General features: G+C 47.4%; 8 protein-coding genes across 8 annotated transcripts; 5 read left to right on the plus strand and 3 right to left on the minus strand.

Moving 5' to 3' along the window:
- Positions 1 to 4,373: 4,373 nt before the first annotated feature.
- Positions 4,374 to 5,329, plus strand: DEU56DRAFT_755120 (uncharacterized protein; the record flags this gene model as incomplete). Its single annotated transcript, XM_041349886.1, has 3 exons — positions 4,374 to 4,613; positions 4,667 to 4,876; positions 4,931 to 5,329. The coding sequence occupies 3 exons, from the start codon at positions 4,374 to 4,376 to the stop codon at positions 5,327 to 5,329; spliced, it is 849 nt and encodes a 282-aa protein (XP_041209703.1).
- A 551-nt stretch (positions 5,330 to 5,880) lies between these two features.
- On the minus strand, positions 5,881 to 9,358 carry DEU56DRAFT_734574 (uncharacterized protein; the record flags this gene model as incomplete). The annotated part of the gene is made up of 11 exons (XM_041348391.1): positions 5,881 to 6,308; positions 6,363 to 6,504; positions 6,552 to 6,767; positions 6,815 to 7,042; positions 7,142 to 7,468; positions 7,517 to 7,630; positions 7,711 to 7,805; positions 7,860 to 8,045; positions 8,095 to 8,330; positions 8,458 to 8,544; positions 8,598 to 9,358. 11 exons carry the CDS (start codon positions 9,356 to 9,358, stop codon positions 5,881 to 5,883), a joined length of 2,820 nt encoding a protein of 939 aa, XP_041209704.1.
- Positions 9,359 to 9,945: 587 nt separating this feature from the next.
- Positions 9,946 to 10,588, minus strand: DEU56DRAFT_911553 (uncharacterized protein; the record flags this gene model as incomplete). The annotated part of the gene is made up of 3 exons (XM_041357302.1): positions 9,946 to 10,029; positions 10,086 to 10,439; positions 10,496 to 10,588. The coding sequence occupies 3 exons, from the start codon at positions 10,586 to 10,588 to the stop codon at positions 9,946 to 9,948; spliced, it is 531 nt and encodes a 176-aa protein (XP_041209705.1).
- A 2,152-nt stretch (positions 10,589 to 12,740) lies between these two features.
- DEU56DRAFT_797030 (uncharacterized protein) lies at positions 12,741 to 19,463 on the plus strand. Its single transcript, XM_041352926.1, has 29 exons — positions 12,741 to 12,973; positions 13,028 to 13,103; positions 13,166 to 13,238; positions 13,289 to 13,407; positions 13,463 to 13,535; positions 13,585 to 13,629; positions 13,687 to 13,737; positions 13,787 to 13,821; positions 13,876 to 14,167; positions 14,221 to 14,552; positions 14,605 to 14,702; positions 14,758 to 14,782; positions 14,835 to 14,923; positions 14,976 to 14,992; positions 15,049 to 16,129; positions 16,180 to 16,397; positions 16,453 to 16,679; positions 16,736 to 16,928; positions 16,980 to 17,289; positions 17,338 to 17,588; positions 17,636 to 18,011; positions 18,059 to 18,174; positions 18,223 to 18,273; positions 18,330 to 18,503; positions 18,557 to 18,715; positions 18,765 to 18,803; positions 18,856 to 19,044; positions 19,101 to 19,137; positions 19,187 to 19,463. Exons 2-29 carry the CDS (start codon positions 13,089 to 13,091, stop codon positions 19,338 to 19,340), a joined length of 4,839 nt encoding a protein of 1,612 aa, XP_041209706.1. The 5' UTR covers positions 12,741 to 12,973; positions 13,028 to 13,088; the 3' UTR covers positions 19,341 to 19,463.
- Positions 19,464 to 19,564: 101 nt separating this feature from the next.
- On the plus strand, positions 19,565 to 20,816 carry DEU56DRAFT_885617 (peptidase M76 family-domain-containing protein). Its single transcript, XM_041356189.1, has 5 exons — positions 19,565 to 19,758; positions 19,840 to 20,096; positions 20,168 to 20,251; positions 20,333 to 20,461; positions 20,547 to 20,816. The coding sequence occupies exons 1-5, from the start codon at positions 19,578 to 19,580 to the stop codon at positions 20,553 to 20,555; spliced, it is 660 nt and encodes a 219-aa protein (XP_041209707.1). The 5' UTR covers positions 19,565 to 19,577; the 3' UTR covers positions 20,556 to 20,816.
- A 3-nt stretch (positions 20,817 to 20,819) lies between these two features.
- DEU56DRAFT_281866 (uncharacterized protein) lies at positions 20,820 to 21,970 on the plus strand. The gene is made up of 4 exons (XM_041345457.1): positions 20,820 to 21,059; positions 21,127 to 21,357; positions 21,420 to 21,548; positions 21,600 to 21,970. The coding sequence occupies exons 1-4, from the start codon at positions 21,043 to 21,045 to the stop codon at positions 21,796 to 21,798; spliced, it is 576 nt and encodes a 191-aa protein (XP_041209708.1). The 5' UTR covers positions 20,820 to 21,042; the 3' UTR covers positions 21,799 to 21,970.
- A 506-nt stretch (positions 21,971 to 22,476) lies between these two features.
- DEU56DRAFT_281877 (ubiquitin-carboxy extension protein fusion) lies at positions 22,477 to 23,221 on the minus strand. Its single transcript, XM_041345458.1, has 4 exons — positions 22,991 to 23,221; positions 22,829 to 22,939; positions 22,625 to 22,777; positions 22,477 to 22,565 (listed from the first exon to the last, which is right to left on the minus strand). Exons 1-4 carry the CDS (start codon positions 23,092 to 23,094, stop codon positions 22,547 to 22,549), a joined length of 387 nt encoding a protein of 128 aa, XP_041209709.1. The 5' UTR covers positions 23,095 to 23,221; the 3' UTR covers positions 22,477 to 22,546.
- Positions 23,222 to 23,854: 633 nt separating this feature from the next.
- Positions 23,855 to 26,094, plus strand: DEU56DRAFT_797044 (uncharacterized protein). Its single transcript, XM_041352927.1, has 10 exons — positions 23,855 to 24,078; positions 24,127 to 24,173; positions 24,226 to 24,381; positions 24,437 to 24,739; positions 24,792 to 24,830; positions 24,883 to 24,955; positions 25,004 to 25,009; positions 25,060 to 25,121; positions 25,170 to 25,270; positions 25,325 to 26,094. The coding sequence occupies exons 1-10, from the start codon at positions 24,025 to 24,027 to the stop codon at positions 25,879 to 25,881; spliced, it is 1,398 nt and encodes a 465-aa protein (XP_041209710.1). The 5' UTR covers positions 23,855 to 24,024; the 3' UTR covers positions 25,882 to 26,094.
- The last annotated feature ends 839 nt before the right edge of the window (positions 26,095 to 26,933 follow it).

Consider the following 26,933-nt stretch of genomic DNA (forward strand, 5'->3'; position numbering starts at 1 on the left):
CCCAAGGTACCTGCGCTAAAATTCCCGCGCTCGTCGTTGTCGTTGTCGGCGTTGTCGTCAGGACGCGTTTCGTTCCCACGCTCAAAAACAGCGCCAGAGTTGGCAACAGAAACAAGAGATGGTCCTGGCACAGTGATGGTGTCCTGTCCAGCAAGACTTTCCTGCTGGAGAGGAGAATATGAAGAATGAGGGGAATAGGCAGAGTAGCTTGGTGACGAAGTGTTGGATAAAGTGAACATTGGCACAAATGAAAATGTTAATGTGTCGTTCTCGATAGAAGTTGAGAATCGGAAATTTCCGGAGTGTGAGAAAAAATCCAAAACATCGGTGCGTGTGTCTGTGAGTGGTGTGGGCATGTTCGGAAGTAGTAACAAATAAGGGAATTGGTGAACAGTTGGTTGGTTTTTTCTCGTGTTGTTGTAAATAGGCACGAGGCTCGGAACGAGTGCCTGTAAAATGAAATCTGGTGGCTTTTTTATAGATTTTGGAACATATTCCATTTCACATATGTCTGAGTAAGTCGTTACTTCATTGACTAATTTCTTACTCAGAATTTGCTTGGGTGTAACTGTTTTTTGAAATTTGGACGTTCTGAGAATTTCGGCTTCGGCTTTTGAATGACTCGAAGAATTTTCAGAATTCTCAACCAAAAAGGGTAATTCTTTATTTCCGGCTAAAAATAAACTTGTTCCAGTGGAGTTTCTGAGTGTTGGTGGTTCGAAATCCCAAATTGGATCTTTCCCATCAGGTGTACAAAATAGCTCGTACCTGACTTCCAAATTGAGCGGATCTTTAAATAGCAACCATGTACCATCAAATCTTTCATCGATAGATACATAATTATTTCTCTGCCATGGTCGGCCTAATAATAAATGAAATGGGACGTGATCTCCTACAAATAAGTTCGCGTGTGTGAAAACTCCTCCACAATTGAGTGGAACATTTTGAACTAGACCACGTAATCGACCTTCCCCGCCATTTGCGTCATTTAATGTCACCGATTTGGCAATGTCGATCGGTCGATTAATAATAGTCTTCCAAATATATTTACTCACTATATTTAGTTGGCTTCCTGTGTCGATAATAGCATTGATTGATTGCCCATCACACTGCATGGCAATCTTGATTAGTAAGCCCCGTGTTTTTGTCCATACAGAGTGGGCTTCTATTTTTGAATCAATAGATTTTGGTCTAATTGCATTTGATAACATTCCAGATAGTTCTCGGGAACTTCCTAGAAGCTCACCTACTTCCAATCTTATAGGTGTCCTCAGCACGCTATCTAGAATTTCCTCTGGCTTAACTTTTTTCGCGATATCCGAAACACGTTGACGTGTTAGTTTCTTCTGGTTGGTGTTTAAATCATTTTGGTGAGTGGTTGAATTGCGCTGCACCACTAAGTCTTTTCTGACTGTAGGCACATCATCCTGTATGATGTCATCGCTGTCCCATCCAGGGTCATTTCCCTGTTTTCTCATATCTCTTGCTGACTTCTCAGATTTAGATTGTGCCCTAGGCGTGCTTTCTGCCATCATTTTGGGCGCTACAATCTTTTCTGGTATGTTTTCTTTCTGACGTCTTTTCTCACTACCTTTCTTAGGTACCTTAGACTCTGGAGATGGGATGACCTTGTCCCTCTCTAGTCTTGTTTTGCGTGAACTCCTTGTTGTCCTTTCAACAGGATATACAAGGTTCTCTTCATCTGTCCCGGTGTCTTGTGTTGTTGTGCTGTCTCTGGCATCACTCGTATCTGAGGCCGATTCACTTTCACAGCTGACATATTCTTTGAGGTACGCACTTTTACTCTTCTTTAGTGGCGTAACTGACTCAATATCGTGTAGGTGCTCATTTGCCTTGACCTTGATGAAGTGTGCGGCAGGCACTTCTCTTTCACGCTTCAAGGCTTCAAGTATCGTCTCTTCTGGCATTCGCTTGACCATCCTCCCATCTGGTTTTCCAATCTGACCTGTCCTTGTACGGGTGAGTTTTCCTTCCTCTACTAGTTTTGAAAGCTGAGGACAATAGGTAATTCCATGGCCTCTCTCTCCGCAACCATAACAAATCCTGTCTTGATAGGGGGTGTTAGGCGCTTGGTGGAATCTGGTACCAGGGGGTGGTCCTTTGCTAATTTGTGTCTCATTTCTCAGTGCTGTAGTAGTTCGTGTCTGTGTATGAGCATGTTTCTCTGATGAATACACAGTTGATTTCTCGTTTCTGATGGGTGCTGCTAATATATCCTTAACTGAAGGATCAATTCGAGTGGCTCGATAGAATAACAACGCGTATTCTGGGTCTTCTAGGGAAATTGAGCCCATCTTCTTAATGAGTGTCTCCATTTCATTCCTAGGTTCGATGGATGTTCTCTCTGATGTGTTGGTACCTTTAGATGTACCCTTCTCTTTCTTAGGCTTACTCTTCACATTCTCTTTGAGTCTGCCTTTCTTAACCTCTTTCTTTCGAAAAAACTCTCTGTCAGACTCATCTGAATCTGAATCCTCGGTACTTTCAGATGGTTCATCAGCTGATGAATCCTCATCTGAGTCGCTATCTGCTTCTGAAACCAGTAGATCTGCATCAAATCTATCACGGTGCAAAATTTTCTCTGCCGTGGAAGTTACTTTATTGACTGGAAAAGCTTCTGACAAGTCCCTATCAGGTTCTCCGGCCATGATACGTGTCTCGATGTTAATACGTAGGCTCTTGTAGATTCCTTTCCAAAAATAACTTGCATATTCTTTGGCTGTTAATTTCTTGGCTTGTTCTAGCCATCCGGCTATACGAATGAAACCTCTTACATACTTCTTCCAAGCAGTAAGGTTCAAAATTTTCTTCTCTCGTGTTGTCCGTACGTAGGACAATAAATCTTTTCTCCTATATCTCTTGGTGTCTAGGTCTGCATCATAATACTTCAAAATGTCAGCTTTGAGCTCTTTCCAATTCGAAGATCTGAAGCTTGCTAGTCCTTCAACAAATTCGGTGACGCGTCTGGACATATACTGAGTAATAGTTTCACATTTCTCTTGATCAGAGGATACACAGTGATAATCACACAGTTTCTCGTAGTGTCTCAGAAAGTCCTTGACTTCTGAATAATGCCCCTTGAACTTGGCAGGTGCTGCCTTGGTTCCTGGAATGGGCATCATTAATACTGATAATGGGGTTGCATACGACATGATGTGTGTGGCTTTGGTTGACTGATACAATGGTACTGTACCTGGTACAGTTGGCGTGGTTTCCACAATACTGGGTGGAAAAATTCAGAATATGATGGGGGATTGTGCAGTGTGCACTGAATACGATGTAGGGTTAATCAAAACAAAGAAAAGCCACCCTCGCGGTTGGGCTCCAGTGATGTCTTGTTACTTGAGGGTCTTATATAGAAGCGTGTAAAAATGCAGTGACAACACAACTACACTTTCATAAGACAAAAGTTGCCAGCTCCTCAAGTTCACGGTCAACGGATTTTCTACTTCTCGGTTGATAACGTGTTGTTCGTGGGTGGTCAAAGAGTAAACAAGTTACCTCTCCTTTGCTTGATTTCTGTATCTGAACAGAATAACCCTGGTGTTCTGCTGTGAATATAAATCTGTTAGGTATGTTTCACCCTAGTAGGTCGTGTTTCAACCTATGAAAGTCTGTTTCAACTTTGTCGTGTTCTCCTGTTACGTGTCTCACTTCCTGTAAAAGCAAGATTGCTGACTAGAATATGTAATACTCAAATAAAACAAATAGATGGTTGTATAGGCGATCCCCGTAAGATAGTATACAACTTGATTGACAGAATACGGTGGTTTTCAAAGGTAACTCGTAGACCTTCACTTTCTTCTGGATCTCACACGTTGGAGACAGAAAGCGGGAAAACTCCACACTTCAGATTCTTACGTTCCTCACGGTTGGGAACAAGAATGGAAAGGGAAAAACTTATTTATTTGGTAAGATTGGTGTCCTTAAATACATTTTGGAAACCCTCCTTACTAAGCATGACTCATCACTGGATTGGTAAGAATATGCTTACAAACCAAGCCTTTTGGTGTGCTGAATCAGCTGCTTACTAAAGTACATGAATAAAATATTACAAAGCATGGGGAAGAATTACAAAGCATGACGAATCAAATGACAAAACATGATGAGTCAAGCTGAATCCTTACAAATCAGATTTTTACCAGTCACATGACATGCTTACAAACATATCTGAGTGGCTGAATAAGCTTAAACAAATGGAAAGAGGCAGAAACAAATAGAAACCTATAAATACAACTAAACAATACGAAACTTAGCTTATGATAGTGAGAAGTATATTCTTGTACACTCTCCTATTCATCTCCTTTGTATACTCCTTTTATGTATGTCATGGTATGAAGCGTATACCATGCATGACAGCGTTCATCCAGGAGATAGCGATGAGACTGTGGAATAACGAGAAGGCTCTTCGGGAACGTGCGGGAGCAGGCCAAATCCCCGACGGGGCCTATGCAATCGGTACCATCAGCGACTGTGTGAAATCGTACTTTCGCAACGTACATAAGCAATATCTTGAGTTTAACGACGACGAAAAGGCTGAGAAGGCCATACGACGCAAAACGAATAGTAAGCATCGTGCGCGTCGTCAAACCGTAAGTCTAATCAGCGTTTGTCACATCTTCAATCGACTAATATAACTTACAAGGTCACAAAAGTTCGACGTAAAGCGGCCAAAGCATTCGAGTCTCAGGCTAGCCAAGGTGCAATGGCTATGATTGATACCGACTTCGCATCGGATGTCTTGTCGTATGCGTCGGACGGAGACTTGTCTGACGACACCATACAACGGCGGAAGGACGCGGGCGTCGGTGATAGTGCTTTCATGGTGGAGGGTTCTGATTGGAGAAGCGTTGATGTAAGCGTCTCGTTGATATAAGAAAATTAAACAAATACTCACCTGCATCAAAAGTACGTAGCGTTTTTGCGATGGCTCACATTCAAAAGCAAAAACGAGTCTGAGGAAGGAGATGACGTTAATGGCCGGCCACCCTCAAAGCGCCGCAAAGTCACTCAGAAGAAGAAATCGTCGAAATCAGTATTTGATCTCGCACCGAGCAAGATGAACGAGGACCCACCTATCTCCCACAAGAAATCTAACCCGACGGTACCATTCAGGTCGATGGTTTCAGCGAAATGGCTGAAGACTCACCCGGACATGGTATTATTAGATGGCGGCGAGTGGTTAAGCGGATTCTATGGAACGGTGAGCGAAAAAGATGTCTATAAGCAAGACTGGACATACCTGAAGGAGCTTGATGGGTGGCAAAAGATGGCAGATGATGCGGGCTCCGAGTCTGATGTTGAATAGAGAGCGCTGTGTTCTTCTTGTAGCTGACTTCGTGCAAAGGATTGTACTGATTTTTGGATCTCTTGTGCCTATGACACGTTAGTTGTCTTGCAGAATGTGTAAACCGGCGTGCGAAGCTTGCGTTGCCCTACGAGACGCAGACATGTAAGGGGAAGTGAGGTCCTGGTCCTCCGTATTGGTAGAAGAATTGCGGAGGTTGGAATATTGCTTGAGGAAGTTGTCGCGGAGGCGACGGCCCTCGTCAACAAGGGCATCGAGAATGTATGGAGTTGAGCGCTTGCGCGTTGATAGGTTACTGCACATTTGTTAGTATAAATTCAGATCAAAATGCAAAGTACATACCTTTGAAAGATTGATAGAGGCCCAAGCCTTTATCTTATTTTCGCCTATAGACACAGTTGTCATTGCGAGTTGTCCAACGATCCAGTCGGGATTTATAAGCTCTGGGAGCTGAGTGTCGTGGTTTTGGTATTCTCCCAGCTCCCACAAACGAACGTCGACGGTAGAGCTGCTGTGCCGTTACTGAATGTGTTAAGACAATATAAAATCACTCACAAATCATCCCATGGATTGGTTGATTCGCAGCGCCACGGTTTAAACCAGCGAGTTCGCGCAAACCACAGCATGGTATCGTGTCCTGGTCCACGGAAATTTTGTTCAAACTGGAACAATTCTAAGACCTCGCCATAAGCGTGTCGAGGAGGGTGTAGCGCAGATGGAATGATAGCGTGAATGAATGAGGAACGATTAGAGCCGACAGTGCGAGAAGCATAGTAGCGCTTGCCGCCAAGAATCACGTACTCGAAGAATATAGCCTGTCTTTCAAGAGGAAGGCTGTGAGCGACTAATGGGAGGTCCATGCGACAGTGAACCGGAGTGAAGGGAAACCAAAAGCAGAGAGTTTGTGCCAGGAGTCGATAGGTTTCCGATGACATGTCTTTCTTCTGATGTCGTGGGCTGAAAGTGTAAGTTTGTGCAGCTAGTGTAAAAGAATGTTAGTTTTAAGACACGCAATTGAAATTCATAAACTCACCATCTATGAGACCATCATCAAGCTCTTTAGTGAATGCCGCTAGTCCGGCAACGGTCCCTCGTTCGTCGTTTGATGCCTTAAGCATGATCTTGGCCACTTCGTATGGGAGCGTCTCGTCTGGGTATCGGCGTAGAGAGAACGTCTGGAAAGTAGATAGTAAAAAATTAACATCGAAAATAAGAAACTTACCAAGCGGCCTATCTGGCATGTCCGTTGGAATTCGCGGAAGAACGTTGTCTCGAGTTCCCCGTTGCTGTGGTTGTTGGTTTTGAAGGACTTCAAAACCTTATTGAGTCGCTCGAACAGAAAGGTCCAGAAGTCGTGCAGTGGGCCGAAATTCCGCGCACAGTCAGCAATATGAGTCGCATAGTGGTGGTTGGGTTTTATGACGGCCGATCCGTACAACTAGCCATAGGTCAGAGTTAATCAAATGAAAGTTAAAAGCCACGTACACGAATGAGCTCGTTCCCATAGTCCCGAATGAGGAGGTCCACTCTATCTAAGTCTTCGTCGCTGATGTGGTGTTTGACGATTATCCGGAGGGCCGTGCAGAGTTTTAAGAAGTTCCCTGGGTCGTCCGGATGCAGACTGAACTTTGTGTCAGTAGCGTCGTCAACATCATCAAACCTGTCCGAAGGGCCCGGTACATCGGGAGGAGGAGGTGGGGGGCGGACTTGGCCCTCCAAAAGATCTTCGACTGTCTGGGCAACAGCCTTGCGCTTGCCAGCCTTTGGTATATGTGAGTCAGTAAGCTTAATGATGGTAAAATTAAACTTTACCCTGCGCTCTGCAGCCTTCAATTTCTTCTCCGTGGCTTGACGTATCTTCTCCGCCTGCTTTGCGGCCTGTTTGAGGGAGGCGATTCTCAACTTCTCCTGTTTTTTGGCCTCGGCAGCGTTGACCTTGTCATTCGCGATCCGCGTCTTCTCCGCTTCGTAAGCATCTTTACCTTTTTTCTTCGCCTCTGCTAGGCTCTGCTTGTCGTGGGCCTTTTGAGCGGCGTTGGCTTCTTTGTCCGCCTCTGCCCTCTCGATCACGGCGGCGCGCTGCTGTAGGATGTGATCATCGAGATCAGAGGGGAGACACTTTGACCATAATTGCGGGATCTGTGGTGCGCATATTAGTTCAAGTCTGTAGATAAGGGAAAGACTTACAACTATAGGACCGTACACGGTGGCCAATAGCAACCATTGGTCCGCGGTGAGGGAGCCTCCTGACGGCATACCGATGTCGGTGGGAAGTTTTCCGCACGATCTAGGGACAACGAACTACGAGATATGTTAGTATATGTTAGTATAGAGATATGTTTTAATTTAAAACACTTTGATAATAAAATAGGAGTACGTACATCAGCCAACATGTTGTGGAACGTTTCGAGTTCGTGATTAGGCCGGAGAATCTTGCTTTGAACCCATATGTTGTAAAAATGGGTCTTGACGAGGCCTAGTTTTTTTTGAAACTAGTTAGTATAGTATAATGCGTGATAAATAAACATACCTAGGAACAAGTTATGCATAGGGTCTATGATAACTTGTTCGACGATGTTGAAATATGGAAGTCTTGAGAGCTGCGTGTATCGGGTTGCGAAATCCTTGACGAAGTTCTTGCGAGCGTTAGCGGTCGTAAGTCGACGATACTGTTCTCCAAGGCGACGATGCTCCTCATCCGTTCTCGCTCTGAAAGCTGTAGATATGATTTAGTAGCGTAAATAAATGTTGAATGAGCAAATTACCCCCTTTCGCGAACGCAGAATGCTTGTCTTTGTTGGCGATGTTGATCCAACAGGTGGTACAGAAGTTGGTGTGCGAATGCGATGCGAATCCGCCTATCTTGTGCGCCGCCGGTTTATCACATACGACGGCAACCAGAATGATGCGAACGATACAACCTTCAGGACATGATTCCGTAGGGATCTTGATACCATCTTGCCACAAACGAAGGAGATCCGAGACTATAGGGCGGAGGAACCTTTGTATCTGATCCGGGTTCTGTTCCTTGGGGCCCGGTAAGATACTTGTGCACATCAGATTTGAAGTGCGATATCTATAGATGATAAGATGTGCGACTGCGAAAGATTGAGGGAATAAAAACTTACCTATATTCCGGGGGAAGGTTGCAGATTGAGAACGAGGTCGGACACGATGAATGCGACGGCGCTATATTACTCCGTATGTACGAGAACCTGAATAATCAAAAGTTAGCACAGAAAGTAAAAGAAACAGCCTGTATACGCACCAATCGACTCCAAGATTCACGCCAATACGTAGTTCTCCGTTTGGACCTGATTTCTCGTGAGGAAGGTTTGAGAAGAAAATACTACCATCAGGTGCTTTGAGTTTTGTCCTGCACATGGCGCCATCAAATATATCGTGATATTGATTTGGAGCGCGAGGTTTTGAGCGCCAGTCGTCAAGAAGACTTTCGAGCCCGGGAATTTTGAGTAAAGACTTGAGCTGATCTGATAGAGGGAGATACGGATATCTGACTATTGGTGTCTTGTTGGCCCGCTGGTTTCCACGGGCAGTTTCGTCAGGTAGAAATAGATCCAAGTGGCATGTCGGACATGTATCTTGTGAATGGGGAGAGCAAGCAGGTGGAAAGACATCACGGCAGGAAGGACAAACAGCGAGGGTGTAGATTGGGCTGTCGACACCGAGAACACGGTTGCTAGACTGCAAAGTGACAAAGGGGAGGTCAATACCAGGCGAAATGAAAAGCAGAATGCAGGCGAATATCGACAATAATGTGTTGCACGCTGCTCGTGGGAGGTGGAACTGCAGGTGCAGCCACGCAACGACAGCATATACGGAGAGGAGGTGAGGAGGGAGACGTTTGAGATCTGTTGCTTCTTCTTCTTCGAGACCGTCTGGAATAAAGAAGGGGTCAGGGTCGTCTTCTCCTTCCTGCGCTGGTCCAAATATATCTTCAAATTGGTTAGCGTCTTGTTGATCTTCATCTCCCAGAAACTCTGCAGCCGGTTCATCTGAGTCGCCCATCTCTTTTTCTAGAGCGTCACGAAGTAGACGTTGCAAGTCTTGTTGCTCTGTGTCAGGAGCAAGGTGATAGGCTTCGTTGGGAGACAATGGACGAGACCCGCCTGCTGTAGCAGCATTATAAGCCTCAAAATGGTCAACTGCAGTAAGAAGAGCCTCGGGGGTCCGAAAGTTGGGGCCCATGCTAGGAAAGTCGTTTGTTGTATCTAAATCTTGCTCTGTAAGATTACCGTAGTCGAGTACTGCCGACTCTGAGAAGTGAGGCTCGTAATGCAAGGACTGAGTAGGCGAGTTTTCGCGTAATGGGACTGCAAAGCCACACGAAACGATTCTTTGATCTGGGTGAGATGACACGATGCGTGCACCGATACGCTTGAAGGTAGATTGCGAGGCCAGAGTCCGTTGAAGTAAATCTGCTCGTTCGTGACTCCGAGCTACGTGTGCTGCCAGGAGCGCACCCTGGCAGTTGTTGCTCGTGCAGTTGCAGCGCTGCTGACGGGACATGGTGATGACTGCGCAGATACAAGATAACTAGTCGGGATTTGCTTGAGAGTCTATCACGTGAGCTGCTACAAAATGAGTACTAAGTACTAGCTAGGAGACCGGCGTTGTCGCTTGAAAGGAGGAGTCTCTACGCCAGCTTCATCTATACGAGCTTGAAGGCTACTTTGTTTCTAGGTTCACATTAATATTTGAGTAACACGTACTTCGACTTGAAAAAAAGACTCACAGCATCATGATACCATCGAGTAAAGCTCTGGGGTGTTTCTAATTCGTTCGACATCGGACTCAGACCCAGAGTACTAGTCCAATCAACTTGGGATGTAGGCTGAACTGGGGTAAGCTTGTGCTTGGGTGGTCGATACTCGATAACCTTCTGGCTCTTGATTGTCGCAGGTGACTCCGGTTCCGTCTCACTCTCGTCAACCACTTCCTTCTGGCACTTGACAGTTGCAGGTGACTCCGGTTCCGTCTCGCTCTCGTCAACCACTTCACGCCGAGCAGTAGTACCCGTAGTACTAGTCCAGCCGAAGCTACGTATGTGGGGTATCGGTAATTGCTTGTCAATGGAGATTTCAATTTTCTAGAAGATAAAAATTATCAACTGGCAAAGAGGGCATGGTCATACTATGCACTTACTACAGGACCTGGTTTCGTCGTAGTGAAGCTGAAACTGAATGCGTCGAGCTGTGCGGGCAACTCTAATTTGATAGCGAAGTGTTCGTCCGACATTTTTGAGTGAATGATGGACTTAGCGAAAATTTAGAGAAACGCACCTTCGAGTATGCAGAGCAAATTCAGATGTTGAAAACCATATGTCCACAGGCTGATTTGTGTTGGGACAGCATACATTTCACGGGCAAATGAAGATCTGGAAAGGTCCTCTGAAAACTGTTCGAAAAGGCCCTGAAACGGCCTGTTTACACTTATTATTTCTCAAATTCTGCCGCATGTCTGATTTATGTCGGATTATGAGCTAGGTACGTTTTGGATCTGATTACTACTACTATCTCACTCAGATTTGGCTCTGCACAAAAACTCGTTTCCGCAGTGTGTAGAGATACGACACTAGCTTCGTCACGTGCAGCACGTGACAAAGTCACGCTTAGTGTCACAGCTTCGAATTACCCTGTCACCTGTGACCACATAAAAAATAGCTTCGGAAATTGTGATTTTGTCAAGGCTTCTTGTCTGATTCATATCTTATTATAAAGTTGAGAAGTAACAGGTAGAATCTAGCTGGACATTGTTGTTTTTATATGATTTTTGTATGTTTTTTATATGTTTTTCTGTATGTTTTTACCACATGTCACAAATTAGCTTCGGCCCCCAAAAAATTGGTGTGACAGTCACACCAAATAGGTTCGATTCGTTGATGGCTGTGACCTGTGACGAACCTAGTGTCGTATCTCTACAGTATGGTGCAAGGTGTACGTTGGATAGGCTGACCATCTCCGAGGTTCCAAAGTCGCACCAGCTGTGTTGTCTGCCCATCGGCGCTTGCGAGCATGTTGGAATCGGGCAAGCAAGCGCTGAGCCCCGATGCACAATAGCAGGCATGTTTCCATCATTCCTTTGTTCCCGTATCATTCCTATTGTTTAGTCTCATGTCCAAGCGGCCATTATACCTACTGAACCTTTTGTTCCCTTGTCTCTCGACGACTCGAAACTTTGACCCTCGTACTTCCCATTTCCATCCATACAAGATCACATCTTCGTTATTTAGTACGAGCCTCACGTAGTATAGAGACCTCAGACGTTTGCGATACGAGCGCGACGACTGAGGTAAGCTACTAACTTTACATATATTCACTGCTCGATACTTACGCTACGTCAGCTTAACTGATTCTCTCAGGTGAATATATATCAGACGTTTGCGATACGAGCGCGATGACTGAGCTTAACTGATTCTCTCAGGTCCCGCGCTAGTGTCTACTTCCTATAGAGCATGCGTCTAGTCTGTAGTGAATCAAAATTGGTGCCAGCGAGCCTGAGGCTGCAGGAGTTTGGCACTGGCAGGAGTCGGGACTCTCGGAATTGTGCGCGTGACATTCCGTGACCAACCGTAACGCTCTGTTGTCACTGAGCAACTTTTGTCGCCAACGCCAACTTTCAGCCTTGCCAGAAAGTGGGCTGACCTTCCCTTTTTCTTTACAGGTGGTCCCCTAGTCTTTTCTCTGTATGCTGTCAGGCCCCGGCCACACAAAGAGGAGGAAGCACTTTGTAGTCGATTTATTCAGCCATGACCTGATCTGGGATCTATGCACTGGCATAGTACGATGATGGATTATGGACGTGACTCGCTCTGAGATCTCATCACTGGCCCGCCTTCATGAATAAATTGAAGTCTTCGTTAGAGGATCCAGACGTCATTACCCATCGGCAGCAATGATTGTTCCCGTTCAACAACTCTATCTTTGGGGTACACCGCCATTGCGATGCTGCATGGAATTTCAATGCCACAGTGGCAGCCACACGCGCGCGCGGTGTCCGACTCGCGAGTTTTCGTGAATTGAGATTTCACAGTACTTCCTTCTGGATTGCCAGGCAGTGTTGGCGGTTAGACGTTATATACAGTCTCTGTGACATGTGCATGTACAGTACACGATCTAGCGGTGTTTGATCACGTTCAAATCTTCTCTCACCGTGCTTCGATTTCGAATAGAATTCAAAGAAGCTGAGTAGTGCAATGCTGCAGCCTGCAGTGCACTAGATCTCAGGCTAGACAGTGGCCGAGCGCCCAGGGCCCATCAGAAGGTGACCCAGTATGCTTGATTTCAGCATATGGCGATACAATGCAGTTCCCCTTGTGCTCGCGTACCGCTGGGGTCCCAGGCCCTGACTAAGGCTTGACGCGCTCACTGCGTACATAATTACTAACATACAAGACCTCTGAGCTCAACTCTTAACAATTCAGAATTTGGTGAGCTTCAAGTTGCGCTCCGAGTCGCCGACTAATACCGTGACATTGCATGATTTGCATCCCACATCCTACCGCACTGCCTGTGGGCGAACATGGCTGAAATGCACAGCAATTTAATAATACATGAATAACTTAGCGCCCTTCCGTCATATTAAGTTGTGGGTCTTTGTGTGGCATAGCTACGCGTGTTGAATGTGAGGCCAGCTGTTGTTCCAGTCCATACAACGTTATTTAACCTGCTGTTTTAGAGTCTCAGTACCCTCCACACTTACTATCGCATTTTGACGAACCTCTCGAAGCTGTCCTGGGATGTGTGAGCCTGAGGTGAGCTAGCTTTATTAGCGCCCAAGAACTGGACTCTTCGGGACTCACCTTTCGGTTTGAAGGTCACGAAAGTAGAAGTCAACCAACGGGACCTTGTTGATAAAGTCCTCGCCCGTTACCCAGAAGAGTTCACAGGTACGTTGAGAACTACGTCAGGTCAGAAAGTGCGATTGATTGCAATGAAGTTTTCCGAGAACTGTTGCAGAATGCGGACGATGCTGGAGCCAAGAACTTCTCTATTGAATTTCAGAGTTTAGCTGGAAATGAGAGTAATGGGGCGAAACCTGACCCCAATTCAGCTAAGGTATGCGATGAAGCGAGGTCCTGGGTACGGAGCACTCACATTCTCATCTTACAAGGTCTTCAAATGGATTGTGAAGAACGACGGCGCCCCATTTCAAAAGACTGACTGGAAGCGTTTGACGAAAATTGGTATGTGAGGATTTTGATCAGCCTGCTCGGTGCTTATATTTCAATCTAGCCGAAGGCAATCCAGACGAACGAAAGATTGGCGCATTTGGAGTCGGTATGATTCATGGATTCCTCTATCATTCTGAGTCCTAAGGGCAATGGCTTGGTGCAGGTTTTTTTAGTGTGTTCAGTGTCACTGACAAGCCCGTCGTCAAATCGAATGGTACGTGATCCTTCAACGAGGCCTGCATGTCACTCATTGGATATCGCAGGAGAGATGGTATCCATTTATTATGAAGGAGACCAGGCACGTTGTTACTCAGACTCACGTTTCAATCCAGCGCTTCTGACGTTCATGTAGCTCTTTGTGAAGAAAGAAAAACACAATCGTGACAGCGACATTTGGACTGCAATTGAGGTTGAGCTGAAGCAGGAGTCGACCATCCCGCGGATCTTTGAACTCACGCGATTTCTAGTAACATCCGTAACGTTCCTGGCTCATATTCAAAGTGTTGAGGTCTGGCTGGATCGCACTATACTGTCTTGCTTGACAAAAACTCGGAACAACGCCAGTCAGTCAATTGCCATTCCCGAGGATATGCTCAGAAAAAGCCGGGGTGGAAACATGTTCGTCGAAACTGTTGAAGTAATCCGTCAGTATCTCTTGCGCCTTTGCGATTCCACAAAGGTCTGATGGTCTTGGCAGCCCAGGAGGTCAACGTCACATTCTTTGAAGATGCACTCGTTGGAGGTCCAAAGACACTCATCACACGAGTAGAACCAGAAGAAGGCGAACGAAATCCGTCGAAATCCAAGGGTTTCTTCTCGACGGAGAAAACCCCGAAACTCAATGGAAAAGCTCCAAAAATGGCGGCAGCTGCTTCTAAAGCCCCGAGTCTCAAATCTGGGGCCCAATTCTCGGCAAAATTTTCCATTTACTCTGCAAATGTTACCGTTTCAGCGAAATCTTTGGAGAAGGGTTTGGAATCCGCAACGAAGAAAAAGCCTCCCAAAGATTTTCCATTTGAAATGGTTTTCGTAAGTAGATACCTCGTAAATTTCGACTTAGTCTTATATCCAACATCCACAGTTCAGTAAGGACGAGCACGATAGGCAGACGCAAGAAGAAGATTCAGGGTTCGGAAGCGTCTTCCGCGGGCCTCAAGGACTTTGTCCGCGATTGGAAGCGTATGTCAAGGTGTCCCTTCAGAGCATCTATTCTTCTTACCTTCAGCTCTGATAGAGAACACGCCGCTCGAATCTTCATCGTCTGTACCTCGTATTGTTGGGCTATCTCGAGTTATCTCATGTGCATGACAGGGGCAAAGTACGGCTCAAACGACTGGCATGGCTTGCCACATGTCTGGCCGTTTTATTCCAACCGTAGAACGAGGCTCGATTGATCTTGCGTAAGTATCGTACAACCCTGTGTGAGGACAGTTCTGATGATTCACCTTGTAGCAATGGCGCTGTTTCCAGTAAGTGGTGAATTGACGCTAGACTATAGTTTGTCCATTGACGCCATGCCGTGAAGAATGGAACGAGGAGCTCCTTTACGTTGCGGGTTTTCTGGCGAGGATGGCTTATGTTTTCGAGATGAACAAAGTAAGGGATGCATGGTCAACGTCGCAGAAGGCAGATCCGGAGCGACTGGCACTGGCACTGTATGCGATCAAGTCCTTTATCTTCCATCCCTCCACGCCCGATCCGAAGGTGTCCCGAATAATCAAGGATGCATTCTTTGCTTGCTCGACTACAGATAAATTCCCGTTCATTTCTGATCAAGGGATTCGGCACACGAAGGACATCCGTATACACCATCCTCACTTCGCTCCCTTCATGCGTACCCCTGTGCTTCCAGTGGACCAGCGTCCCATCTTAGCACTCATGACTCCTCCTGAGCATCTCTGGGTCGGGACTTACACATTCAAAGACGTCGTGAAAGAACTGAATTCGCGATGTCTGAGTGAGGCGGAGATGGCTGCCTGCTTGCGTTGGTGGAGCACCTCATTTGGAAACCAGGGTTCTGTGGAAGAACAGCAGAACAAATTCCGGAACGAACTGCTCAAAGCGGGCAGAACACAATCCGGGGGGAAGGAAGTCCGACTCAGCTCCATTAGCAAATTTATTGATGCACGAATGCTGAATGTTCGCCGTGTCGATGACCCTTTGCCAGACGACACAATACCCCCAGCGCTTATCTCAAGCCTAAATCCCTATACGATTACGGACGCTTTCGGGTGGAAAGAGATGTCAGTCATACACTGGCTTCGACACCTCATAGACAATCCGCCAGATACAGCACATAATATCACGCTAACGCCCAGTTTCGCGCAACACGTCATCACCGTCCTCAGTACCCTTTGGCACACTTCACTGGATGAAGATGGGCGTTTCGAAGTCCGGGAGATTTTGGAGGATATTGCTTGCATACCCACAACTATCTCGCACGTACATAACATGATGCGGCCCAGGGATGCGTATTTCCCTGATGCTGACGTTTTTCGCGACCTTCCCGTCGTTAAACAAGACCTTCTATTGGATTACCGCTCGGAGCAGGTGTTGCAATTTCTGGGGGTGCAGAAACGGTGCGACATCGAAACATTCATCTCAAAGTCAGTCTCTAGGAATATGACCTCACCATGTTTGCTAAGATACCTGACAGGGCAATGAGCGGTGAAAAATGGAATGCCGTAGAATTGGCGAGATATCTTATTACATCTGCTAACGAACATGTGACTCGCGTCATGGAGATGAAACTCTTCCCTTGTAATAGCGGTGAAAGACATCATATCAACGAGCTCTTCGCATCCACAGAGATCAACAAGGCGCTCAAATTGCCTACAATCAATTGCGACTACTGGGATTCAAACACCCAGGAAGGTGTGTCGTGAACTGGTTCGGTGTACGATGCCCCACTGACCAAAATACCACGAAGCACTATTCCTCATTAGAAAAGGTTTACATGAATACCCTACAATAGAACAACTCATCCCTATCGCGTCTTACCATACCGATCAAACCGCTAGACGTGCTGCGTTCACGTTTTTGTGCGGACCGTATTATGAAACAATTCTTGAAAAACAATTCGATCCCTCAAAGTTCTCTGACCCCTTCATCCCCGGTGTCAGAGACGGGAAACAGTGTCAAATCCCCCATGGCGAGGTCTGTTTACGATTTCATACACTGGATGTGCGTAGCTTATGCCACGGTTGAAAAAGGTATTCTCGGATCCAAACTGGAAAGTATTTGGCTTTGGTCATTTGACCGATCAGTTCAACAAGAAGCATATTGCAAAGCTAAAGATTCGAGACCGCCCTACCTCTGAAAAGCTACTTCAGGTTCTTGAATCGACTCCGCCGAAAGACCCAGAAACTGCAAAGAAGTGGTTCAGCTTTCTCGCTGAGAAAGGAGGCAAGTACTCTCATGACGCCAGTGGTTTCATTGTGCTGATAAAATGTGCAGTTTTCTCAGCAGGGGAATTTGAAAGGATCGCAGACCTCAAGATCGTCCCTGTAGAGACATCTTCCGAGCAGCCACAACCCAGTAACATCTCTTATGAGGCAGTGTCGCCTCGTGAGTGCTTCCTGAAGTCGGAATCATACACCGGAGACCACTTCTACCAGCGGTTATTCAAGTTTGTCGACTTTGACCGCAGTGCCAACGCTTTCTTGAAAGCTTGCGGTGTCAAAGAACGCCCTGAATGTGTCGATGTCCTCAAAGCTCTCCTGAAATGTCCAAAAACGTTCCTTAAACTGGCTGGGGACCATGAGAGGTGCATGTCGGTGTCGGATTCTTGACCCATAATACTGACTTGCTATAGATACTTGACTGAGCTGCGCCTGATTGCGGTCGGTCACAAGTCCCTTCCTCGAAAGATCCACGAAGAAATGCGCAATGCCCCAATTTTCTTGGGATATCGACGAGGGAAGAGCAATGCTAGCCGCGACGTGTACGAGGCAGACGAGTTTGAGCTTTGCAGGGCTGAAGAAGTATTGGTCGCCGACGACATGGAAAGTCGTCGCACCTTTGGAGATTCCATTTTCATCGCTCCCCAGGAGGAGCTGTTAGAAAGTAAGTGATTGCATTCTCTCTGGTACAATGTGACATATCGTGAGCAGAGTTTTACTCGGAAATGCATGTCAAGTCGTTGAGCTCTTGCATCAAGTACACTGTCGAGCCAGAGAAGGAGTTGCTGAACGCACACACTGCCCAGACCCTTCGAAAATCTATTATTGACAAGATACCTATTTTCCTCCACGAGTTCGACGAACATCGCTTTAGAGATAAAATGCGCCTGCTACGGTGGCATGACGAGTGTCAATTTTTCGTCCGGGCTTGTCGAAAACTTGACGTCACGAAGAGATTAGAATTTACACATGCGACTACTGGACCTCAGGGACAGAAAGCGCACCCTACCGAACTCTCCGCCGAGACCCAAACCAAGGATGGCGTGAATGTGCTGTGGATCAAGGAGCCGAAGGCTGACAGTTATGAGTACGTGGTACTCTGTATCGCTCGAGATGCGTGTTCATCCGTTTTAGCATCGCGGCAGCATTGTGTCGTCTGCTGTTCTCTACATATAAAAAGAATGATGTCCTGTCCCTTATGACTATCTTGGACACAGACATTGAAGTCCTCAAACGCCGTGGTTACGATGGTGAGGTTGTCGTTGTCATCTGGGAAACGGCACTGATTGCATGTTTAGTTGATAGAATTCTCTCGGAGTATCATGATAACCTTGAGAAGGCTGAACATGGTAGGTTTATCATCAATGTCATTGTCTGTCATGTCAGGGATGCTCAATGAAAGCAGGAGAAAATGCTCCCAATGGGGCACCACCCGCACCCACTCAAGCTCCGCCCCCAACTGAATTGCCGCCAGACGAACCATCCAATCATAAGCCGGTGGTATTCAGAAAATTCACAAAGTTATTAAATTGGCTTCGCAAAGACCCCAAGTTGGGCGAGCTCAAGCTCGACGAGATAGGTGCGCTAAGATGGTTTTCCGTGTTAAGATAGGCACTGAACATTGATGTGCAGAGGACTCCATCGAGAAGGTGAAGAATATCATGCAGGAAGAGGGCGGCAAGGACGACAAGCACATCAGCAATCGGGAGCAGGTCGGCGGAGGGAAAAAGCAGAAAAATGTCGGATACTGTGACGAAAAGAAGGTTGCGGAAACGGATTTGGAAGAATGTGGTACGTTGTTCAGCTTGGAATAAAGCAGTCTATAATTAAATCGACGAAGAGGGCCAACATGTCGGGCAGGTCAAGGTCTGGAAACGAAGTGAGTTGAATGACTCACGTTTCCAGCTGTTAGACTGATGTGCTTGTTTCAGAGGGGACGCTCTTGGACGTTCCCTCAAAGGAACGCGAAGCCTTTGGGAAGATCGTTAGCGACCTCGCACAAGTTTTTTCAGTCAACCAGACACGATGCCACGTATTCTTTCACGGCGAGGACGCAAATCTGATGGGTTTCAACCGCAATGACCAGATATTTTTGGGTCTGGAACACTATATGCAAAAACGTACGTGACCTTCATGATTTAATCTTCCATTTCCAAAGCTCAAGCCTACTACCTAGACAAAGGTGGACCTGCTGGACAGGCTTACATCGACTGGCAAGCACTCGCAAAATCCTGTCCATTAACATTCACTGATATCCCGCAGGTACTATATAATGGCACACGAGATGGCACATGTGCAAACCCCATACCATGATGAGCATCATGAGCTGTTGTTTCAAGCTCTGGCGACGAAATATTTGACTGGGCTCCATAGTCTGCCAGCTGTGCGAGAATTGTTCAAGTGCGCATCTAATTGATTGTATTGCAGTCTTTCTAGTGGGGATCTCGGAGGATAATTTATTGGACCATAGTACTATACCTACGAATACTCTATCGATGCTTTGTACTTGGATTTCGCTATAACGCTGACCTCCTGTCCCAATTCTTCAAACTGCGTTGCGAGTAAGTATGTACGACGCGAGCGCTCTCGGAGTCCGTGGGAACTCATCATGAATAACATACAAACACGCGCTTTTGCACCAGCATTTACACTCATGAATCCAGCCTCCTCTGAACCGCCTGTTAATCCATCGGAGTCACGATCATTCCAAAGATGGCTGCGCAAAGCTGCCCAAGTATCAGGTATCGGACTTTCCGCAGACGAACGAGACCGTGACCGGGTGGAAGTGCAGCATCGCCGTTGCGAGCAATGGAAGACCGAGCTCCTGAATTACAGTCTGTCTCGTTGTTTCTGCGTGTTCTGATCCGTGCTCATTCCAAAACGTTTAATTATCCACGCACTCGTTGCTTTCATAGATCCTTCTGTTGTTTTCATGTTAAAGCATCTTAAGTTGTCCGGGTGCCCGGTACCGCCCTCGAACATTGTGTGCGCCCCATGCGATCTCACACGTTCCGGAGGCTTCCACCCTGCCGGTGCGATTGTCCTTTGTCAGGGCCACTTCGGAGACAAGAAGCACATGGAGGATACCCTCACACACGAGCTGGTACACATGTATGATCACTGCAAATTCAATGTTGACTGGAAAAACTTGAGACATCACGCATGCAGCGAAGTGAGTGAGCAGTGTGCCATACTACGCCGCTCCTTTTTATTGACGTATTCCACGGCGCCCATTTCTCGAAGATCCGTGCCAATAGTTTAAGTGGTGACTGCAGGTACATGCGCGAGCTGGGAAGGGGATTCGTGTCATTTTCGAAGCAGCATCAGGTATATCAATATTTTTGTCTCACGCTGTGCAGTCCTATATCCATCTCTTGATCAGTCTGAATGTTTACTAACTTAGTACAGGCCTGCGTGAGACGGCGTGCCATACTTTCTGTCCGCGCGAATCCTATGTGTCCGGACGAGGCAGCCGCGGAGCGTGCGGTGAATGAGGTCTGGGAGAGCTGCTTTGGCGATACGCGACCGTTTGACGAGGTGAGTCCTGCCCGTTCTGTCATCCCTCGACGAGGTGATGCCGCATATTTTTTTGACATCGGTGTTCACAATGTTTCACACGTAGATCTATTAGTGGGCGGAATGGGAATACATGACCGCGATCTATTCTCGAACGCAAGCGAAAGGCTGTTGTGGTTGCAGGCTTGCAACCTGAATGGGAATCGGGAAATTGTACGCCGCCATTTGGCTAAACTCCTAATTTCACGAATTCCGTGAGCATCGCTGCTAGGGGGGGTTGAAGATTTCCAGTGTATAATGTCTACTATTATTGACTAGGATCCATAGTTAGGCATACCTACGGAATAAAAAACGCGGGAATGATGAGGCAAGGATGAGAAAGGAAGTGAATCAAGCGTGTTTGTGAATCGTCGGCATCGCACGCTTTTGAAGAAGACTGGCAAGCCGCGTGGGAAGACGTCTTATGGCCTGGTTCTGGCTTAAAAGCCTTTACGTTTGCTTCGACCTTTCCTTCAACTCTCCCAAGTTCTCTTCCCCCCGCTCCTCGTCGTCCTCTACGTCCTTGTCTAGTTTATTTCTCATACTCCGTTTACGACTCCAACATGTTTGCCAAAATCGCGTAAGTCCCTTGTTCATTGTCGTGGTCGATGAGCGGGTTTCCGACGCGTTGTCAACCACCCCACTAGTGCCCTTGCCGCCCTCGCTCTCCCTCTCGTGTCTGCACTGACGATCAACACCCCGACGGGTGTTACGACCGGTGGAGTAATGAATGCCACTTGGGAGGCGACCACGGCCGATCCCGGCACCTTCAGCATTTACATGGTGAACACCATCTTCCACAACACGTTCGCCATCGCAAACAACGTCCAGACCTCGGCGGGCATTCTCACTATTACACTGCCCCAAGTCCCTGTTGCGTAAGCACGCTGCATTTATATCCGCTGAATAATGAAAAGACTGGCTGACTCGCGGTGCGTAGTGATGGTTATACCCTCCAGGCCATTAGCATCACCAACATCAACACCGTGTACGCAACCAGTGGTGACTTTGCTGTTGGCGCACAGACGACTGCTTCAGTGTCGTCGATGTCCAGCACGTCCATGACTTCGTGAGTTCACGCTTACCTATCATTCTGATAATAGTCTGAAACCCCTTCCAGGAGCACAGGCACCCCAGGCACGGCATCGACTGTGGCTCCTGCATCCTCCGCTGCTCCCACCACAGCAACGACCAGCTCGTCCGCATCCGCTACACCTTCGAACATCAACAGCAGTGGCGCTGCGTCCCTGAAGAACGGCATGGGCCCCGCTGCCGTCGTCCTACTCTCAGCAGTAGCCGGTGCCGCTATCATGCTCTAATCCCGCCCCCTCTTACCCCCAAAATCCTTCTCAGCATGCCCCCGAGGGTTTCATATAATTTCAATTTCGGCTTTGGGTTACCACAAGTTTAACATACCCTGGCTTTAGTTTTTGGTCATTGAGAACACTACGTTACCCATATTTTGCAGTTGGACTTGGACATATTTCCGGTTTATTCATGGACAAGCAGACAGATGGGACATTACGAATGCATGGTTTACCGAGTCTGAGTTCGTGTGGTTGAAATTGTGTGTGGTATGAGTCATTAACATTGACTTAAACGCTCGTATATACCACCTTGTCATTCGCAAGTGGTTTAACGGTGTTTTGGCATAGTTTTTGAATGATCTGGCACGCTGAACTTGGCCAGTGTTCCATGGATATGATGGTGGCGTTGGCAGCGGATATTATGGAGGCTGCTGCAACGGGCGCCATCGAATTGCCGTTTGTGGTAATGGATTCGTTGAGAGCCTCTGAATCGCCAACAGGGAAGAGGCTTGCGCCCTCGGGGTTCGTGCCTGCTGCCGTGTATCTGATGGGAAATGGGGACCTGTCATAATAATGCTAGGTTGTTCTTACGACAAAGAACTGTAGTAATGATTATCAACGACACGCAGAAAATGCGGAGAAATCACACAGAAGCTCCACAAAACGACATGGAATGATCATGTGTTGCATATGCGAGCAAAAGAGAGAATACACATGGATGTCCCATAATAGTCCCCACAGCACGCCCAAAGCGAGTCGACTACTTCAACTTCTTCTTGCTATTTGGGGGTTGTAAAATCAGTTTTACATTAGGGAAAGGAAGAAATGAGAGACGCACGGGCGGAGTTGTGACGAGTGTCCACATCCGCGCTTGCGGCAGTTAGTTGCGCGAGGGGGCAGACGTGCGTAGCATTTTCGGCAGATCTGTTTGTCGCAGTTGTATTTGGATGCGAGGACCTTTAGTGATGGCTCGATGATTCCGCCACGGAGACTATGGATATATGAGGTTTGTATGAAATGAGACTAGATGGGCGCGACGCACCGAAGGACAAGGTGAAGAGTAGACTCCTTCTGGATGTTGTAGTCACTGAGCGTGCGGCCATCTTCAAGTTGCTTTCCAGCGAAGATGAGACGCTGTTGGTCGGGGGGGATACTGTTCACAATATTAATATTTCCGTAGTACCAAGTGTATTATAGAGCGTACCCCTCCTTATCCTGAATTTTGGCCTTGACATTGTCGATGGTGTCAGAAGACTCCACCTCGAGGGTGATAGTCTTCCCTGTGAGGGTCTTGACGAAGATCTGCATCTTCAGATGGCGAGGTTGTGTGTCTTGCGGTGCGTCCTCCGGATGAGCTCACCGTGTAGCGTACCAGACCGTGGGGAAATTGAAGATGACCTGTATAGTTTCAGTGGGTGGCTGAGTTTAGGGTAGGTTCAAGCGTGATATTACTTCGGGTGTTTCCGAAGTCTTCTTGTCTTCCATGTACAATGTGACCATGGTAAGTGCTCGTTATGTGTTTAATGTTGGTCCTTTCTACGATGAAACAACTTCGTAAACTCAGCTCACTTCGATGCCTGCATGCAGGTTATGAGAATAACGCGAACTATTTTCTGATCTTTTCACTCTGCATTGTTGCACGATGCTAACTCCTTCTGCAGGATTCGCTGGCGCGTTACGTGGACGTTTGGGTGAGTTTTTACATGTCCGACGTGTTTACTAGGATAGAAAACCTTTTCGACGCGACGTGCTTGCACGCTGGACGTTGATCCTTCGGGATCCCATTCAAGTCTCTGACCCTTCGTCTTCGTTTCTTCCTATTCCGTTGCTAACTCGTCTTCTTCCAGTCTTGTAGGTTCTACTTACCTGCTCTTGCTTCCTTGTAACATCACTGCTTTGTGTATATGAATGAAACGACATGTCCTCTCCCCATTTTTTGAGTCTATCCTATGTAAGTATGCGATACTTAAGTAATACAAACTACAAATAAACGCAGGCTATTTCGGCATGTGCCGTTAGAACCCCTCCATGCCCCAAAAACGCTTTTCATACCAGTACAAATGGAAGTATTACATATGCCGTAAACACGACTTGAGCGACATTCAGCATTCATGTAAACCGAGTTTTGTTCCGCAGTGTGTCCGGCTTGGTTTCTCCTTTTTGTTGCCGTGCAGAATCTTTACCCGTAACGCTACCGACCTATTCGTACACTGACCGAGCCAACGTCGTCTCATATCTATGGCAGATTTTCGTCTCGTCAATCCAGAAGGTTGGGAATACGATCTTCAGTCTGTGCGTATTCCAGTTCTTTTGCCAAACAGTTGGTTTATCATGCCATAGGTGTATTCTGCCTACATAGGTTACTTTCAGTTGCACAATATCCCATGGTGTGTCTGTCCCTTCACTGCGTGTCCAGGACGCGTTTATCAAGCCGCACAGGTACGATCGGACATGGGGACAATTCTTCGAGACGTTTGAGCAGTTTCTGGGATTTTCATGGCCTGTTATTACTATCACCGACTCATGGACCGGCCGCGCGCACATCGTAACCCGACTGACGACCGTCGGCGCGTTTATCAAAATGATCAAGACTCGGTGCGTCCTTTCCCCCCTCTCACTCGCTGACCTACGAACCGAAGAACCGGCCCAGTTTCGGCGAGACTCTCCCAACACCCGATAATATGCTCAAAGTCACGCACTTTGAGACGGCCCAACGACATCTTCGGAACGTCGCAGACTGGGCGACATACAAGAAACTGTACACGACGCTACCAGCAGTAGCGCTCGCAGCGTTTAAAACTCGGATACGCGCTGGAGAGCCAAATGCTATCCGGGAATTATGGGCGAAGCGCGATAAGACGTTTTTAGCGATCGATTTTGAGTGGAGCGAGAGGAATCCAGCGACGTTTTTGGAATGGGGGTATGCGGCTGTTCGGTGCGGGCATCTTGATGCGTATGTGTGACTGTTCTGTTCTGTGGGGGTGATTGACAGATTTGGTTTGCAGGGTTGGTGCATGGCCTCCTGTGCCCGAGTCGAATTATCGGTGGGTTGTATATTTGCGGGCGTCACAGCTTGGCTGATGTGCTTATACGCAGGAAGGGCCATTATATCATCGGTGATTACGTGGACAAGATCGTCAACAAACATTGTCCTACGTACCCCTGGCAGGTATGCCTGTTTAGACCACCTCCCATGCTAAACTGACACATGGAGTAGTATGCTGTACGTCATTCTGTTGGCGTTTTCTTCCCTCCTTACAGAGCACCTCGTAGTGGGGCGAAAGCCAAATAATACCAAGAACAAAGTTACCGCAGGTCGTACAGTCTGTGATCAGGTAGGATAGCACAGCGCTTGTGTTTCTGGCTCTTGACGTCCTCTACAGCAGCCTAGTAAGCCCAGACACGGAAACTACTGCCAACAGCCTCGTCCTCGTAGGACACGGCGTCAGTTCTGACATCCAACGCCTCGAAGAGACTAAAATTAGTACGTCCCCACCTCACCTTCACCCCACCGCATTCCCACTAACGAACCCCCAAGAAATCCCACACAACGTCCTCATAATCGACACCGCCTCCTTCGAACGCGCACTCTTCAACACCGGCGAACGAGGAACGATGCACGACCCCAAAACAGGCAAACTCCGCGCCCAAGGCTCCACGCTCTCCTTAGGCGGGCTCTTACACTCCCTAGGGATCGATCCTCCATGTGCGTTACATAACGCGGGGAACGATGCATTTTTGTGTTTGCTTGCGTTGCAGAAGATGTTAGAGCCTGCGACGGCTACGCCTGTGCCTGATGCTGATGCTCGGAGGAAGCCGAAATCTGCGGGGTTGGGTACGGGTATGTCGTTGCCGGTGGTGTTTATGGGGCATTTGACGGTGGAGGGTGGGGGATATTTGAAGTCACCTGGTGGAACAGGATCGCCGAGGGTGAGGGAGCGTGAGCGTGGGGGGTTGGAGACGGATGAGATGGGTTTGGTGCGTAGGGTTTCGAAGTATGGAAGCGCGTCTCCGCCTGGGACAGACAAGGATAGGGAGAAGGAGAGAGATGGGTGGGCAAGGTCTGGTAAGGGGGTGCGATCGGTGACGAAGTGATGCTGGTTGGTGTTCGTTGGACAACTTGATACTTGATACCTGATACCTTGCCTCCTAATTTTTTTGAGTATGACGTTCCCCGTTGTTTCGTTTCGTTTCGTTCTGGGATTTTTTTTGCTACTCGCCTGCACACGTACAGTAAATCAGTAATTCTTGTCTCGGACTTGTAGGACTCTATTGTATACAGTCATGATGCGTCACGGTATAGGTACTGGTATGTACCACTCAAGAGTCCAAGTAACTTGTCAGATTGTTTTTCATCTCAAACGTTCATCCGAAGGTACCCCTATCCTGCACATCTCCCTAGGATTACTTGTAGATGAACATAGTTGCCTGGACTCGGCTCACGAGTTCTGAGTCGTTTCGTAACACATGTAAGTGGCTGCGAATCTAAGCGACAGGCGAACTCGGCTGGGCAGGGCTGGGCTGCCAAGAATTGAGCAGCCCTATTAAATTTAATGGATGCGTGACACTGATTTGAGAACACGGACGTTAGGCTTTCCATACCAGTACGCGTCTTACTCTCAAGCGTTAGTTTGTATCTATCCCTCAGCCATATGCATATTATGCAAACTCATCCTCTCGATGATCGCCCTCCCCATCCAGAACACACCCAGGACCCCGAGACCAACCGCGTGCACGTGATCGCCATGAATAGTATGTGCTATCTATCTTCATTCAGCAATTTGAACATACCAATGATTTCCCAAAACCATTCTGAAGACACTTTATTTCCTGATTACTCTGCTTTTCGTTTCGCAATAAACTCTGTGTACCCACTCGATAATACCCTCCCAGCCCTGGGTGAGGAAGCAAGCCACCCAGAAGACCCCCAGGACCCGGGAGAGAGACACCTCCGCGGAGTGCAACAAGTCGTCGTTACTGGTATGTGGTATCAAACACAGTTCCGCAAATCTTGAGGACTTCCACAAGCCATTCATGCAACTGATCTGACTCTTGGTCTCCAACGGATCCCCGCCGGCTTCCATGTGGTAGTAAAGACCGATGATGGTATCGAATACCAGACAACCAACAAACCTGTGCACGTAGAC

This window comes from Suillus clintonianus (genome assembly GCF_016758775.1).
Source record: "Suillus clintonianus strain FC179 chromosome Unknown DEU56scaffold_26, whole genome shotgun sequence".
Taxonomy (NCBI): Eukaryota; Fungi; Basidiomycota; class Agaricomycetes; order Boletales; family Suillaceae; genus Suillus; species Suillus clintonianus.